The 17,434-nt window shown below is 44.6% G+C and overlaps 1 protein-coding gene across 1 annotated transcript in view; it reads right to left on the reverse strand.

Annotated features, from left to right (window-relative positions):
- The window catches only part of SH3BGRL2 (SH3 domain binding glutamate rich protein like 2), a 58,332-nt gene extending 41,989 nt beyond the window's left edge, over window positions 1–16,343 (reverse strand). Inside the window, exon 1 of the mRNA XM_045294323.1 lies at window positions 16,023–16,343. Within this exon, the coding sequence (XP_045150258.1) occupies window positions 16,023–16,343 (321 nt within the window). The remainder of the gene's footprint in view (window positions 1–16,022) is intronic.
- Between the last annotated feature and the right edge of the window lie 1,091 nt (window positions 16,344–17,434).

The following is a 17,434-nucleotide window of genomic DNA, read 5'->3' on the forward strand; positions in this document are numbered from 1 at the left end:
GCTGATATCAGGGGCTCAAGTGGGAAGGAATGCTTTGAAAATGATGATGGCGGCGTATGTACAAATGAGCTTGACACACTGGAGGAATGTGTGGATTGTGATAGATATAAGAGCCAATGTGCTTCACACAATTGATGGATGTATGGATTGTGATAAGAGTTGTATGTGCCCCTAATAAAATGATTTAAAAAAGAGAGATGTAAGAGCCTCCAATAAAAGTATTAAAATCATGTTTAAAGAACTAGTTGTCATATAACCATTTCAATGAAAAATAATAAAGAAAATTAAAATATCAGGATATGAATTTAGGATGCCACTATTTTGTGAGCTTCTCTTTGAAAATGATAGACAACCGCTCATACACATGCTTCCTGTTCATTAGAGACTTCTTTGTAAGAGCTACTCCAGCATAGCGTGCTGCTGTAGTTGAGTCAAAATCCGCTTAATTAGGAGGAAATCCTGCTGAGCATCGTGGTTTCCACCGGCAAGAATTGCAGGACTTCAGCCAAAGGCCCGTGACTTTTTCAATGTCTGGAGATGCTGCTTGGCAACACATCGGTGTTTGGGAATATTTTGTTCTAGTTTCTACCTCAGTCAATCCTCAATTATGGACTCAACTGAGATCGTTTACAGGCACAAAGTCTGTTGTCCAATTCAACACCAGAGCCCCAAACTGTACTTCGGGAGTTCTTCAGGTCTGCCGTGAGAAGGCAGCGGTCATCTCTCGGAGAACTTCACCTGTGGCTCCTTCATTTGGGCCAAAGACTAAGGGCTTATTTCATTCACAGTTGTCTGGATAAGACCCCGAAAGGCAGCCCGACCCTGGCTTGCACAATGTATACAGCTCTGTGTGGTCCTTCTTCCTTCAGGCTGCGTTCCACATAGCGGTTCTGGAATTCTGACAGCCCAATAAATGAAGCAATGCAGTAAGAAAATGATCTCCAACCTCAGCGGGCTCTTCACACCACTTACTTAAGAAGCAGGAAGCCCTGGTAGCAGAGTGGGGAATCCACTGGGCTGCTAACCACAGTCAGTAATCAAAGCCATCAAAGCCACCAACTGTTTCGTAGGGAAAGATGAGATTTTCGATCCCTATAAAGATCTGTAGCCTCCCTCAGAATCCCTCAGAGGCAGTTCTGCCCTGTCCTACAGCGTCACTCTGAGTCAGAATTGAGTTCAGCTTTGTGTTTTGTCTTTAATATATCAAGTCCCTCCCAACCTTTGTTTTCCAAAGTAGACTTGTCTACATACTCCACTCTGGGTCCACGTCAGCAGGATCACAAAAATCTTTATTAGTGTTATACTATGGAGGATATACATACATACATACGTACATACATACATATATATATTCAATACAATATACTACAAGCAAAAATCTCTAATAGGGACCGTTAAAGTATAAAAAGGCGAAGGAAACGGTTTAAAGCCTTTAAGAACTTAGGACTTTAGTGAGCCAATGTGGCCATGCCATAATGACCCCCAGCGGTGGACGGTACTGGGGCTGCAGACAGCGCATGGGCGGGATGTGAAGAAGAATCCTTCCAGTGCTTGCAGGGGAGGGGGGGAGGTGAGCGAGGGAAGCTTCATGGAGAACTGGCTTTGCTGCTGGGCCCTGAAAAGCGGAGGAGGCTGCAGTGCTGCAGTGTAGAGGGAGAACAAACATTCCAGACAAAGAAAACAGCATGAGAAAGGCACAGGAGATAGGGACAAAAGGGAGGCATCTTTACCAAGCAGCCAAAATAGTAGTGGGAGGAAACGGTGCAAAAGCAGATCAGAAGGAGCACAGAGCATGCCTGGCAGAGAAGTTAGGCTCTGAGGGGTCAGCTCTGAGGGGGAATGAGGAGAACTGCTCGGGCTTCATCCCATGAAAAGGAGGTTTTTCTTCCTCCTTGAACAGGTGGCTTATTAATCATCTCATCTCTTAATTATCTTTCAGAAGCAAGCTCACCCTTAATACCGCTGTGGAACTAACTAGGGAACCCTCCTTTGTCTTACTGTCACACCACAGGAAATTCAAATGGAAAAGGAGTCATCAAGCTACAACAACGGGCAGCCCAGTTCTACAAATCAAATGCATTCCTTCGATAGGAGAGCTAGTGCGGAGTGGAGACCCAAAGCCCATGAGTAGGCCACTGGAGATCCCCTTGCAGAGGGGTCTCAGGGAGGAGATGAGCCAGTCAGGGTGCGATGTAACAACGATGAAAAATACAACTTTCCTCTAGTTCCTAAACGTTTCCTCCCCGCTCCCACTACCATGATTCAAATTCGACCTTGCAAGTCTGGCTAGACCAGAGGAGGTACACTGGTACAGATAGGAACTGAAAATACAGGGAATCCAGGGTGGATGAGCCCTACAGGACCAGTCGAGTGAGTGACGAAACAGGGAGGGTAGAGGGAGAGTGGGTAGGAAAGTGGGAACCAATTACAAGGAACTATATGTGACCTCCTCCCTGGGGGACGGACAACCGAAAAGTGGGTGAAGGGAGACGTCGGACAGGGCAAGATATGACAAAATACCCATTTATAAACTATCAAGGGCTCATGAGGAAGAGGGGAGCAGGGAGGGAGGGGAAAATGAGGACCTAATGCCAGGGGTTTAAGTGGAGAGGAAATGTTTTGAGAATGATGAGGGCAATGAATGTACAAATGCGCTTTACACAATTGATGTGTGTATGGATTGTGATAAGAGTCGTATGAGCCCCTAATAAAATGATTAAAAAAAAAGAGAGAGAGCGCTAAGGTGACATCCATTCCGGTTCACAAACTCCTGGAAAATATCCTGGGAAAGGGTCTCAATATTCCACTGGAGCCTTTTATTAACAGAAATGTTGGAGAATCTTAAAAATTGAAGAAATTGAACATACTGTGTCCAGCCCCAAAAGACAAACACTATCCGTAGTTGTGGGTCTTAGGGAGATGCTCCCCGCTTTCAGGACCCGCCATTGCTAGTCTGAACTTGCTACCTGAATTCTCCTTCCCCTGGGCCAGGAGTCCTGAGGAAGAAGGTGACACAGATCTGGATGTCTGGACCTTATCTGTTTGAAGAGCAGGCAGATTATTTAAAGTTTCTGATTTCTTTATCTATTAGAAAACAAAGAAAGGGGATCCAAACTGCTCCCATACTTCATTACTAAACACTGGAAATAACGAGCACAAAGTCCTGGGTATACTTCTAAACATGGTACCAACGATAGTTTGATTAAACAAGGGTGTTTTTTTCTTATTTAAATCTTAGTAGTGCCTTTAACGCTAAAAACAACACAAAGCAAAAGATCAGAGACTGAGTGCTGACTTAATTTAAATGATGCTCATAATAATAGTAATAATAATACAAGCGCCAACAACTTTACAGTGGCGAGCGAACCCGAGGGAAGCTCAGGACTGGCGAGAGCCGCCGCGCCAGTGAGGGAGCCAGAGCCAAATGCAACCCAGGACTTCCTCCTCCGGACTCATTCTTCCCACTCACCGCTCCTCCTCAGTCACTTGTTCGCTTCTGCCTCCACGGGGGTGCAAAAGGCTCACACATGGGCCACTAAACAGAAGGCTGAAGGTTCATGTCCCCTGAGACTCACTGGAAGACATCGCACCCTCCTTCTGAGCGCGCTCAGCACTGAAATCGCCACAGTATTGCTCTGCCACCCACGGGTCTCCACGGGTCTGACCCACCCAGTGGCAACTGTCAGCAAGTTTACAAGGCTCTCAGTGAGTTATAGGACGCTGGTCTTAGAAAGAAGCTTACAATGAACAAGGAACAAACATCTTGAAATGATTAACTGGCCAGATGAAATTTCTAACAATGAGGTGAGTTACACCTCGAACTACTAGCCACAGAGTAGGAGGGTCAAACCCACAAGTTGCTACACAGAAGAAATGTTGAGGCTTTTAGCTCTCATAAAGATTTACAGGCTCAGAAACCCTATGTAGCAGTCACACTCTGTCCTGTAGGGTCGCTATGAGTTCAAACTGACTCAGTGGCAATGAATTTGTTGTTTAGGTGAAATTTATCAACTACAGCTTCATTCCTGCAAACCTTCCTATGCACATTAACAGTGTCTTTCTCTTTACACTCGGAGGCTGCCTTCACACCTAGTCACCTCCATTTTTCTCCCCTCCAACCAACAATGGCCTGACTCTGACCTCCACTACCCATTCTCTCCCTGTACTATCTCCTACAAAAGGCCACCGTACACTGACAAATTCCCACCCCCTGCCTTAGTTTCCTGGGGCTGCTGAAACACCAAGACCAGAAATGTCACTCCAAAACCAAACTCACTGCCACGGAGTCGATTCTGACTTAGCACGACACTGTAAAATGCTGTAGAACTGTCCCGTGGGTTCTGAGGCTGTAGATCTGGGTGGGAAATAGAAAGCCTCATCTTTCTCCTTTGGGGCAGCTGGGGGATTCAAACTGCTGACCTTGGGATAGCAACCCAGCACATAATACAGTGCATCACCAGGGCTTCTCTACTACCACAAATAAGCCAAAAATGCAGTCACCGAGTTGATTCCAATTAATCGTGACCCTACAATGACAGGATAGAACTGCACCTGTATATCTCTGAAACTGTAACTCTTCAAGGGAGTAGAGAGCCTTGTCTTTCTCCCAAGGAGCACCTGGTGGTTTTGAACTGCTGACCTTGTAGTTAGCAGCCCAATTCATCATCACTACGCCACCAGGGCTCCTCAATTCCACAAATGAGTGGCTTTAAAACACAGAAATTTCATTTCTCACACTTCTGGAGGCTAATCGTCCAAACAAGAGTTTCAGTCCCCATGATTCTTCAACCTGAGGACCATCCTCACATGACCTCACTCTGCTCACCGGTGCTTCCCTCAACCCTGTGTGTGTGTGTGTGTGTGTGTCTTTATCACTCTTCAATGATCAGATTTAGGATCCATTCAACACTAGTATGATATCATTCACATAACAAAAGCCCTATTTTCAAACAGGATCCCATCCACTAGTACCTGGGTCAAGAATTCAGTACACATTTTAAGGGTACATAATATATTCCATTGGACTTTTGGTGAGAGGAAGGATAGAGTAGAAAACCAGGAATCATCAGTCTATGCAGAAAAATTGCCCCCGTAGCCCAGGGTCTGAGATGGAATGGGTGAGGGCTCACACTTTCACCACTACTATTTTGCCCCAGTAAGTTCAAAAAGTTACTGAAAGTTCCAAAGAGATTCCATCCTTGTATTCTAGTCATTATGGCCAACCTTTCTCACTTCTATAATTCCCCACTGCCTCCCTCCAGTGCTATACATCATGGCAGTCCTACTTACCTTGTTAACAGGATGAGGATCGCATTTGAAGCACATTATAGTTTTAGGTTACTCAACAAAAATGAAAGTCTCTTCTAAGTACTCCCCACTCTAATTCCCCTTTAGTCTCTGATTCCTTCCTCTGGGAGAAAGCAAGTCATTTAAAGTTTCTGAGCTTCAGTCTCTTCATCCATTAGACTGAGGGTGTGGAAGAATATGAACTACAATCATATTGAGTTACCTTAAGGGCTAGAAATAAACACAAAGCCAGTGGCATACTCCCTGATTATGGAGTGAATGGTGGTTATTGTAACTATGTAATTTCACAGCTTCCCATTTCATATCCCCCACATCCAGCTCTACCTGTCTCTGCAGAAGCAAAGCTCTTGCTTTTACATGCTGTAAGTACACCACACCGACACCCATCTGCTGAGCAGCTCCAGTAGGAGCCCTGGAACTCCCTCTGGGAGTTCTGCTCCACTGCTTCCTTTAATTTGGGACTCCATGTTATCCTAGTGCGACTTCTGGGTCAGCACTATGCCAGTCCTCTTCTGGTGGGCAATGTGGGTGATGAAAAAAGCAATGGACACAAAATCAGAAGACAGGGGCTGATATCTAAGTTCCACCACTAAACTCAACAATCACAGGCATGTTGCAGAACCACCCTGTGCCTCAATATCCTCATCTGTAAAATGGGTGTAGTACATCGTGATTTGTAAGATTAAATAACCTGCAGTGAAAGAAAAACAAACCAACATTCAAAAACCCTATCACATTGCTGAAAATAGAAAATCATGGCTAGTCACTTGATCTTGGAAAGTTAAGTCTCAGCAAGGTGGGCAGGCATGTCATGGACATCTCCTATTCTAATGTCTCTCCCTCTCAGGACTTTTCCCACAAAGCCCCCCTACTTCTCCTACCACCATCAACCTGCCCCTCTGCCAGATCTGAAAGGGCCCAAACTATGTTTCATAATTTGTTTACAGTCCACAATGCCATTTCACGGTCAGGATAACCAGCAACTTTCCTGGGAAGTGTCACTCATTTTCACTCAGCACAAAAATCCTGGTCCTCAGGGCACTAACCCACCCAAGGGCCGGGTATTGTTTATGTTTCCACAGGAAAGGGAGAAAGAGAGTACGCATTCCGGTGTGCCAATCCTGGAGGTCGATGCTCGGAGCAGCTTGTTCACAGAGATGACTGCCCGGCTGGCTTCAGCTGGAGGCGAGTCCCCTCCCTAGATGCCAGTGCTACAGAGGACAGTACTGAAGATACGGTTCAGGGAGAGCAGCCAGTGGAACCCGCCCACATGAGGGCAAACCAAGAGGGGAGTGCAACAGACCAGCAACAGGAGCAAAGGCAGGAAGTCCCTGAGGAATCCCGACGGTAGACTTCTGACTCTGGGAGCAGCGCGTGGCACCTCATCTGAACTGGTTGGTGGACAGATATTCACAAGGGGGCCACACTGAAAGTTTAAAGGTGTAATGGGGTGGGCGAGGGGCACTAGAGCGCTCCATCCCTGACTGCGGGAAGAGCAATGGGGAACTGTAGGATGCGCCTTTCAGTCAGGAAGGCTGAGGACTAAAGGGTGTAAGTGCTGTCAGGTAAGTGGGACCTGGGATATCAATCCCTAAAAGAAAAGGGATTGGACTGATGGATTACAACAGGGCCTGCTCAGTATTTAACAGAGAAACTCATCGACTCTGGGTCAGGACTCCAGTTAGACTTGGATCTATTTGTATGGTCTTTTTTCTTATTTTTTCTCTTAGTGTCTATTTATATAAGATAGGCAGGATAAGCAACCCCAAGGAGACAGCGCCAGGACTAACAGTTTGGGGGAGGGGGGGCACCAGGGGGATGGGAGCAGTGAGCCAAAAATGACAGGGACAGCAGTGAGGAGGGTGTAGCATTCCTGATCCTGTTTGATCAGTTGAAATGTATCTGAGAGTAATTACTGAGAGGTGAACGATGGGTAAACATTATAGTAGGGCAGAAGGTAAAGGGCACATGGAAGAAGCATACCACTCTGTGTGATCATGAGGTGTTGACAGGAATAGGTATCAAAGGTTCAAAAATTGATGTGAAGGAGTGTGAAAAAGTTGAGGTCCAAAACCCACCTGTAAGATAATTAGGGAGTCCCTCACAAAAGGGATGATAAATCTAGGAAGCAGTATATATAGCACTGATGAACCACATAACTATCCTCTGGTTCTTTATATTTCCTCCCCTGACTATAATGGTCTTTGTTTTACCTCATTAATCTTGTTACATCTGCATATGTTCATTTGTATAATTAAGATCATAGGATGCATGAAAACCAAGATAGATAACCCTTCAAAAACAGTAAAGGGAGTAACAATTCCCTGAGGGTACAGGAAGGGGGAGGGGCATGAGAAGCTGATAGCAATGATGACTGTATAGCCCCACTTGAGGAGAATAAATAACAGAATTTCAGGTAAATGGACACGTTGGATGGTAGAAGATACAGTAAAATAATAATAATAATAATAATAATAATAATAATATATAATAAGGGTTCCTGGGGAGTATGGTGGGGGAGGAATAAAGAAGAACTGATATCAAAGAGTTCAAGAAGAAATAAAATATGCTGAAACTGATGGTGGTACAACTCTGTTTAATCTAATTGAATTATGTACTGTTATAATATCTGCAACATCTCCCAAAAAAATGATTAATAAAAAATAAAATGGGTCCAAACGGGGTGGGGGATCCTGGTCCTTCTCTTATCTCCACCTTCAAGTTCGGATAGGAGACAAGGCAGGGTATTTACAAAGAGTATATTCATCATTTCAACTTGGTATCTCATGTTTTTCTTCCCTATTGCAAACAGACTCAAAATATTCTACATTCAGTTAAGCAGACCCAAAAGGCAGAAGCCAACTGCACAGTCTTTAAAGATAGGGATAGCAAATGTGCTTAAGTCCTGATCCTCCCTCCTCCTGCCAGAACAGACATCAACAATCAATCACACTGTGTTTTCCTGCCATTTCCAGACAAGGTTCCAAAGCCCTTCTCCCAACTCTCCAGGCAACCACCATCAGTCACTTCGACCTGTCATTTAGGATGAAATCCATTTGCCAAGATTCAGAAGCCCCTGCCATCCAGTCAATTCAGAAGCCTTAAAATCACACTAACTACTCAAACGTGACAGTAGAACTCTCATTCTGTGACACTGCGGGAAATGACCTGCTCAAACTCTGTTCTATCAGTTCGTGTTTAAATAGAAAATCCCGTATACATAGGAGCCCCGGTGGCACAGTGGGTTAGCATAAATACTCTCCTCAAGTGACACTAGCCTACATCTCTAACTTCACTAATAAATATGTAGATTACATAATTCCTTTGATGGTTAAAGGTCTCATCCGATGCAAGGTGATGGTTTTTTATTACTACTATTACCTTTAGTACCAATAACGATGACTATTGATTGCTGTTAGTTGCAGTCTAGTGCTAATTCTGAGCCAGGATGGTCCCACACTCTATAGAGGACTACTCCATAAGATTCTCTTGGCTGTAATTTTAAGGAGGCGGATTGGTAGGCCTATTTCTTGGAGTAGTACTAGCTGGGTCTGAGCTGCCAACTTTTAGGTTAGCAGTAGCGTGCACAATGCTTGTGCTACCTGGAGCCTCCAATGATGATAAGACAGCAATAATAAGGAATGTGCACTGTATGTTCACTACATGGCCGACACTCTGCTAAATGCCTTTCCATGGAAACATCCATTCCACGCTCACACCACCCCTACATTCCCATTCCATTTTTACAAAGGCTACTTACCTAAGTAAGTACTTATACATGTATTTACTACTTATACATGGCAGAGCTAGGATTTGAACTCTCAGCCCCTGCCTACACATTACAATACACTGTCCTCAATGACAGTCCATTGATAGGGCTCACGGTGTTTGGACAGAACACAAACTGATTCCAAAATTACATGAACCAGTACATATGTAACCCAAATACCTACTTCAGCTAGTAAGTAGTTTAGTTATAATAAAATCAGTGAACCCAAAACTCCTATCAGTTGGTAGTCCAGGCTTATAGAGGTGGCCAGTTCCCCTCCCAAGGAACTGATCCAATGACTGTAATTAGTAGAGCACGGAAGCAGCAAGCTTCAGCCCGCATGAGAATGGCATGATTAAGAGCGACCACACTCCCACTTCTTGCGGAACCTAGAGAAGGAAAACTAACTCAAAAGCTATGTTGCTTGCTTTGGGTTTGGTTGAATACTGGACTGGTTTGCTGCCAGAGCTGCTGACTTACCTACATTTGCATTTACCAAATACCACTGAACTGACCAGTCAAGCAAGTCACCTAGGTGCCCCTCTTCCAACATCAATAGGGCAAAGATGAAAAAAGCTATTTCCAGCCATCAGCAGCAGGAAGTGAGAAACGCATCCTGAAGTAGTTAGAACCCTTTCCTCTGTCACAGCCAACATTCCATTTCCTCTTCAGGAGCTCAGAAGTCACATTGGCAGTGGCCCACAAAGGTATCAGAACACAGTGGGCACTCCCTGTGCTACACCTCACCCTGCCCTTTCATATTCAGGATGACAAAGGGAACCAACAAAGTTAGGCCAGAGTCTCTCAAGGGCTGCACCACTCTATTAAGTCCACTGGGTTGGGGTAGGCAGGGCCCTTTCCACCCACATAAAGGGACCCAATTTCAGTTCTCTGTATTAATGCAAAATTGTCATGGTTCCAGAAGGGAAATATTCAATTAAGTGCTTTTCCTCGGTTGTTTTCTTTCTAGAGGATGGGGGTAGGGGAATGCTAAACATAAAAGGATCACAATGCTAATAATCTTTTTAATGACCTTAGTGCAGTTCCAGAGCAAGCAGCCAATGCAGGGAGATACTCAGATAAGCCTATTAAGAGAAGTGAGTGGAGGGAAATCCTGCACTGCCCTCAATTTGATTACTCTATTGCTAATGGGGAGAGATAGCCAATCTCCAAATCCTTCCTCCTACTCTTACCTCTTATCTCACTGTCATTCAGTCAATGCTGACTCAGAGCAACCCCTCTGGGTTTCCAACTGTTTACAGGAGTAGAAAGCCCAGTCTTTCTCTGGAGGAGCTACTGGTGGTTTTGAACTGCTGACCACATGGATAGAAGCCTAATGCTTAACCCCTACACCACCAGAACTCCAGAACCAACCCTAACAACCTCTAGAAAGTAGGCAGAGGTACACATCCTAGAATACATCTTAAAAATGCTCTTCAGAAAGGCTCAGCTAAAAAAGATACCCCCCCATGCACACACACCCATAAAGACAAATTTACATAATCCTAAGTGGGGCATTTCCCTCAAATATTAATCCTCATTTTCCATTTCACAGAAGAAAATAAAGGACATTTCCAATTTGGAAAACTAAAGTGATTTTGTTGCAACATGGCCACCTTGATAATATAGAATTTATCACAGAAAAATAATAGCAAAAATGTGATCTAAATCAGAACAACTCAAGTTTGTAGCTAACATTATAACTGAAATAGCACACATTAAAGCAGCCTCAGGATTCCTGGTGGTGCAGTAGTTAAGTTATCTCCCACTGATCCAGAGGTTCGTAGTTCAAACTCATCAACAGCAGCTCCAAGGCTGTTCTACTCCAGCCAATGGGGGCGCTACGAGAATGGACATGACGGCAATGAGCTTGGAATTGGTTTTCAATGTAATCGAGGAGTGCCTGGGTGGTGCCAGAAGTTAACTTTCTTGACTGCTAACCCAAAAGTTAGCAGTTTGAGTCCACCCAGAAGTGCCTCAAAAGAAAGGCCTGGGGACCTACTGCTAAAAATTCAGTCGGTGACTATGGTCTTAGAGAGCATTAGAGCCTATGCCTACGGTCTACTGCTAGGAACGGAGGTTGAGCCCAATTGGTCAGTCTAAGGCTGACCTCCATTTGCCCAGTCCACTTTAGATTTTCCAAAACTAACTATTTCCCCCATTCCACAATACCATCTTTAACTGGCCAATATAAACATAATCCAGAGCATCTACTGACACACATGGGACAGCCATGAGCTAGGAATGACCGAGAGCAACTGATAAAACGAACGATTAAAGCCGCTGAATTCCTAAAAGTCTATGCCCTTGAACGCTCCTCTAAGGTTTTCTTCCAGCTCTATCAATTTAACTGGAGAACCTTAATAAGTGACAGACTTTTGAGAATTTTTCAATAAGGCAAGCAGGAAGGATAAGATTTTTCTGAAATTACACACCCTGCCAGACACTACATTGCTCCTGGAAGGGAGCATTTCTCCAGGTAGCAGAAAGGAGCAGGCTTCACAAAATTCAGAGAAAATTTTTATTTAAAGATAATGGAATTTCCCCACAAACATTTTGAAGCTCCTTCAGACTAAGCACAACTCAGATGCCAGTCACTAGCCTGAAAAGAAGTCCTTGAGGACCTCTACTGGCCCCTTGCCCTTCCCACCGGGAGCTTCTCCCTTTCCAGCCTGAGCAAGAAGGGCCCACCCTTCCTCCGTCATCCAGGCTCCAAATCTAACCCAGTCCTCTCCTTGCCATCTGCCAAAGGCTCCCACATGCATATTTTATGATTTCTGGCACCTCTCCGTATCAGGCATCCTGCAATGCAGCCCTCTGGCACCTATATTACTCTAAAGAAAGTCCTAAAACAGGCAAGAGTCCTTGGGATGTACATGATTACTTACTGCCGATTTTACCGTTCCTATTTTACCTCTCCACTTGGTTTATAAATCTCTCAAGGGCAGAGACCAAATCCTGTATTTCCACAAGTGGGCAGAAAGCACAATTGTAAACTATGTATTGAATGAATGAGTGAGTGAGTGAAGTAAACTGTTTTCAAATTTAAAAGTCACTACTACTGTCTTTCATGGACAAAGGCATCAGGATCTCCTCTTTAGGATCTACAGCCAGAATAAATTAATTTAAAAGTGACATTTATAGGAATATGCATGCTATTTTCTTAGAATTAATAGAAAATGTCCTCACTACATAGAGAATGGCAGCAACATTATCAGCTGCATATGAAATTTTATTTTCAGGTGCCCATAGCACTGGTGGCACAGTAGGATAAGCATTGAACAGCTACCTACAAGGTTGGTGATTCAAAGCCACCAGCTGTTCTTCAGGGAAAAAAATGAGGCTAGTTGTTCTCATAAAGGCTGATAGCGTCGGAAGCCCAAAGGAACAATTCTACCCTATCCTACAGGGTCACTATGAATTGGAATTGATCCTATGGTAATGGTTTATGGCATGATAATGAGGCATCATCTTCACTTCTGGGTAAAAGCAGACTGCATGAGGACTTGGGGGTACATAGGAAAATCATCCCTTGGTCTTAGTTCTACCAGCGACTATTGTAGGAAAACCGGTTCCCAGAAACTTTACCAAACATGATGTCCTTTTCATCATTAAACATTAAGACCCTCGACGAGATGCACTGACACATGCATGTCGTCTGTAGCAATGGGCTCAGGCATAACAATAATTGTGAGGATGGTGCCAGCCCGGGCAGTGCTTTGTTCTGCTGTACACAAGCGCATTATGAGGAGGAATGGACTGGAGGCATCTAATGACTCCACCATTGCTGGGTGCAGAAGCTAGAGAGCTCACAGAAATCACAGCGTGATATGAGGATTTTTATCTAAACAGATTGCAAGTTGGCTAGATATTGGTAGAGAATCTGTTTGAAATCCCTATTTAGCTATTTAGCTAAGTCACATTCCTTCTTTGGTGGTTTAATGACATCAAACCAAACTGAATTGGGATTCAGATAATCAAATGATTTGTTCTCCTATGTCCTTGCTGGTCAGAGTTGGGGCAACAAATAGAACAAGGCTAATGACCATCCATTATGTTGATGATTCTTATTCCAAATGACCTTCTAGGACAGGGTAGAACTTCTCCTTGGGGTTTCCAAGGCTGTAAATCTTTATAGGACCAGACAGCCTCATCTTTCCCCCTCAGAAAACTTGGTCAGTTTGAGCCATGGACCCTGTGGTTGGTAGCCCAACACTGAAGTCATAGACTCCATTGATCTCTCCAGCCCAATAGGTGACCTAAACAACTTCATTATGTCTTATAATAATTATCGTTTTTGCAGACCCTGTGGTTGGTAGCCCAACACTGAAGTCATAGACTCCATTGATCTCTCCAGCCCAATAGGTGACCTAAACAACTTCATTATGTCTTATAATAATTATCGTTTTTGCATGTGAGCATAAGTTTGATATCAATGAAAGTACCCAATTACATTACACAAACACAGATACTGTTATAAAAATTTGTTTCTCCAAAGCTCAATGACATCGAGTGCATGCCAACTCATAGCAACCCTAGAGGGCAAGGTAGAACTGCCTGTCTGGGTCTCTGAGACCCTACCTCTCTACAGGAGTAGAAAGCCTTCTACTTCTCCCTTGGAGCAATTCATAGTTTCAGCTCCCAACATTGAGGTTAGTGGCCCAACTCATAACCCACTCCACCAGGTGCTGTGTGTACTGTGACAGGAGATAATATTACAATTAGGGCGACTCAACAAATATCTTGCAAAGAGTGGGTCTTCAAACAGCAGACCATTAACAAGGCTAATTGGTTTTTAAGGGCTGTAAGTAGGTGGTAACTGAGTATGCCTTTTGGCTCAAATCAAGCCATCTCAGAACACACAGAGCCAAGTGGGGCATTGTGGGAATGTGAGACATCACAGGAAAATGTCAAAGAAAAAGTACATCTCATGGATAATATTTATATTGCTAAAGAAAAGAAGCTGTTAGGATTTATCAACATTTACCCAGCTGATGAAACCAACAAAACATTTTCAAGCTAGAGTTTCAAGTTACAGTTAGAGCAACTCAGAGTTTGTGAATCAAAATCTTTCATTTTACCAAGGAGAAATTCAGGTAGAGATGACACACCTCACCTATGCTCAACAGCACTAGTCAGAGCCAGCACTAAAACCTAGGTCTCTTAACTCTAGCTTCATATGCAAAGCAAATGTCACTGAATTTACAAATTAAAAGGACACATAATAGCCAAGCAATAAATATCTGTTAATAGAATTTGGGAAACAGAGATGGAGAGTTCCAGAACTATATTGATATACAACCTTCTGACAGGTAAGTAAGGAGCCCTGGCTCACAGTGGTTCCAACCCACAAGCTACTCCACAGGAGATAAATGCGGCTGCCTAAAAGATTTACAGCCTGGGGAACCCCATGGTACAGTTCTACTCTGTCCTACAGAGTGGGTATGAATTGGAATTGACTCAGTGGCAGTGTGGGTTTGGTTGGGTTTTAGACAAGGCAAGCAATTGTCTCAAGTTTTGACTTTGGCTTGCTCAAAGTGACCTTGACTCCTTAATATTTAAAAGCTTCGCTTCCACAATCAATCAAGTGCTATTGGAACAATTATGAAAGCATGCAAGTTGGTGGTGAAACCGAAAGCTTTCTAGAAGACTGAGCAGTGCATTTGAATAAGTATTTCCACCAGAGAAACACTATGGGTTTCCAAACACATGACACGTCGTTTTATTGGAGAAATCTACAAAAGGCAGGTATGACTAAGCAACCACAAAGAACTAGAAACATCAAAATAACCAGGAGTCTGTGGACCAGGCCAGTCTGCATATGAAGATAAGCTGGAATTTCCAACCTATTATTCCTACTGTAAAAGAAGGTCTCTGTACTCCAACATTGGTTTCTTTTTAAATTAAAAAAAATAATGGTTTACAAAGCTTTCTAAACATTATCATACTCTATCCTCCACCCTACTGCTTCAGAAACAAATTATGGGACAATCAGGTTAAACTGCTAGACAGGGAACTGACCAGCCCAAGTTTTAAGCACTTTTTGCTACATTCAACTACATGTCATCAAAAAGTCTTTCAAAGCTAAATTTCAACTCTTAGCTAAGGAAACCAAGTCTCAATCATCAGGCAACAAATACAAGTACTAAATAAATGTCTTACTCAAAGGGCTGTCCAGCAAATTATTGCATGTTTCCTTAGCGTCTTAAAGTGATGGCTTTCAACTTCTTCAAGACTATTCGTCCCACACATTAAAAAAAAACTGTTCAAAAGAAATAACCTAATTCCAATTATACAACCACAGGAGGAAACTGGCCACAATATTGCCAGAGAAAAGAAAACAAACATACATTTACAGAAAGATAGACAACTCTCTATATAGAAGAGTAGGAAAAGAAACTCCTGCCACTGCAGCCCGAACCTGATTTACCTTTCTCTGGGGACAAGTACAAACCTAAAGAAACGCATTTGGGCGCGCGGAAGGGATGGTGGAATCCATTTCGTACTTGAACTTCTTTCCCTTGGAGCTAGGTTAGCAAACCACGCAGCTGGGGGCAAAACAAGATGCAAACAACGCTCCAGGACAGGGAAACAAGCAAATCAGCTTGGAGGTCCCAAGTCGGGAATAGTTAGCTCCTCCTGAAGCGGGAACCTCGGAGCTCCGGGACCACCCCTTCCCCAAATTGCCGAGACACACAACCAAGAGCAGGGCTTCCCGCGGACTCCATCTCCCCGCGCGCCTTCTCCTCGCAGGGCCCGGAGACTGGGCACGCGGGTGAGTCTGGGGTCGTTCGCCCACCTCGTCTGCAGTTCCTTTTTATTCCAGTGCCCCAGGAAGGGTCACCTGCCCGGCGCAGTTCGACGGGACACGCGGCGCGCGCGGACGCGCCGAAGCCTCCAGGGGGCCCACGCCCACCCCCCGCCCGGACCCTCGGACCCCGCTCACAGCCACGAAGCCGGACGAGGAGGCGATGAAGACGCGGATGCCCATCCTTTCGCAGCGACACCGCACGTCCCTCGGCTCCCGGGGCTTCCCGGTGGGCACGGACGCGGAGGCAGAACCCGGCTCAGAACTGCCGCCTCCAGGCGACGCGCTCCCGTCGGGGAAGAGCCTGAAGATCTGGCTCCCTCCCGCCGGGTCCGCGGATAAAAGCGCCGCGCCGCCCGACCGCCGGCAGAGGGAGGGGGGCGGGGAGGACTCCGGCCGCGAGGCCTGATGGGAGTTGTAGTTTCGGCCTCTCGGCGGAGGAGCTGATAGACCGAACATTCGCCAGTCACCTCCTTCCTTTGGTCAAACCAAACCCAAAGGGCGAAGGTGTTGGGGAGGGCGTCAGAGGGCCGGGGAGAAGGTGTGAGATGAAGTGGCGAGGGTCCCGAGGAGACATGGAACAAAGAAAGTAGGCAAAAGGGCCTGGTTCAAAGTCCGAGCTTGGGTGCTGTGTTCTTGTGGCTTACTGGCTTGGCACATTCCCACCCAGAAATGCCAACAGGCTGGATGGTGCTGCACAGACCCATCGTGTCAAAGCAACATGCGCGCCAAGCCAGCCCTACAACCCGTGTCCAGCAGCTTACAGGACAGCACCCCGGGTTCTCAAGAGTGCATGGTGCTGGGGCTGGGCTCTCCTGTTTGCTAAATAAGGAATTTTCCGTCTTCTGTAGACGTTAATTAGAAGCCAGCTGAGAACACAAACGATATTTCATTTTTCTTCGCAAACTGTAATTGTAGTAGAAAAAAATAAATAGCAAGTGGAATTAGAATCTCTCTATCAAGACTGGGAATCAGGACCCCTCCTACCCGGGCCCCTACCTTACACAATGGCTTCGCCTCTGTGCACCTAATATTTACAGTTGAGCCAAATCTGTCTTTTAACAGAATTGCTGCACATTCCAGCGCAGGCTCCCAGGAGTCTGCTGTTCAATGAAGCACTTTTCTGTCGTTTAGGAATAGTTCTATAGCAAGTATTTTCGACTTAACAAAAGTGCAAGCCTCTCACAGTTTCGTGGAAATGAACCAGTTTTCCCTGCAAGACTGTACTTACTTTCTTCCTTTCAGCAGGGAGTTTAGCAGCGTTCTGGGAGTGATGTTAATTAATAGTTCTAGAAAGAAAAAAGTTGTCCCTTTGGTTAATTTCTTGCACAAACATTAATTCTTTCAGAATAATGCTTGCAAAGAGGGATTTTGAATATTTTAAGTTTATAGTCTCTTTTTTGCTTGTATTTAAAAAGTCACTTGTGTCGTTTTCTTTTGAGACCCAATACAATAACACACGGTGCACTTCTTGTGGGACTTGGTTTCTTCTTAATGTTCAAAGTTTTAAAATATAAGGTTTCTATCGTTAATATCTGCAATGTACTTTT

This window comes from Echinops telfairi, unplaced genomic scaffold, assembly GCF_000313985.2.
Source record: "Echinops telfairi isolate 266 unplaced genomic scaffold, ASM31398v2 ScPeMD7_3533;HRSCAF=4204_0, whole genome shotgun sequence".
NCBI classification, from domain to species: domain Eukaryota; kingdom Metazoa; phylum Chordata; class Mammalia; order Afrosoricida; family Tenrecidae; genus Echinops; species Echinops telfairi.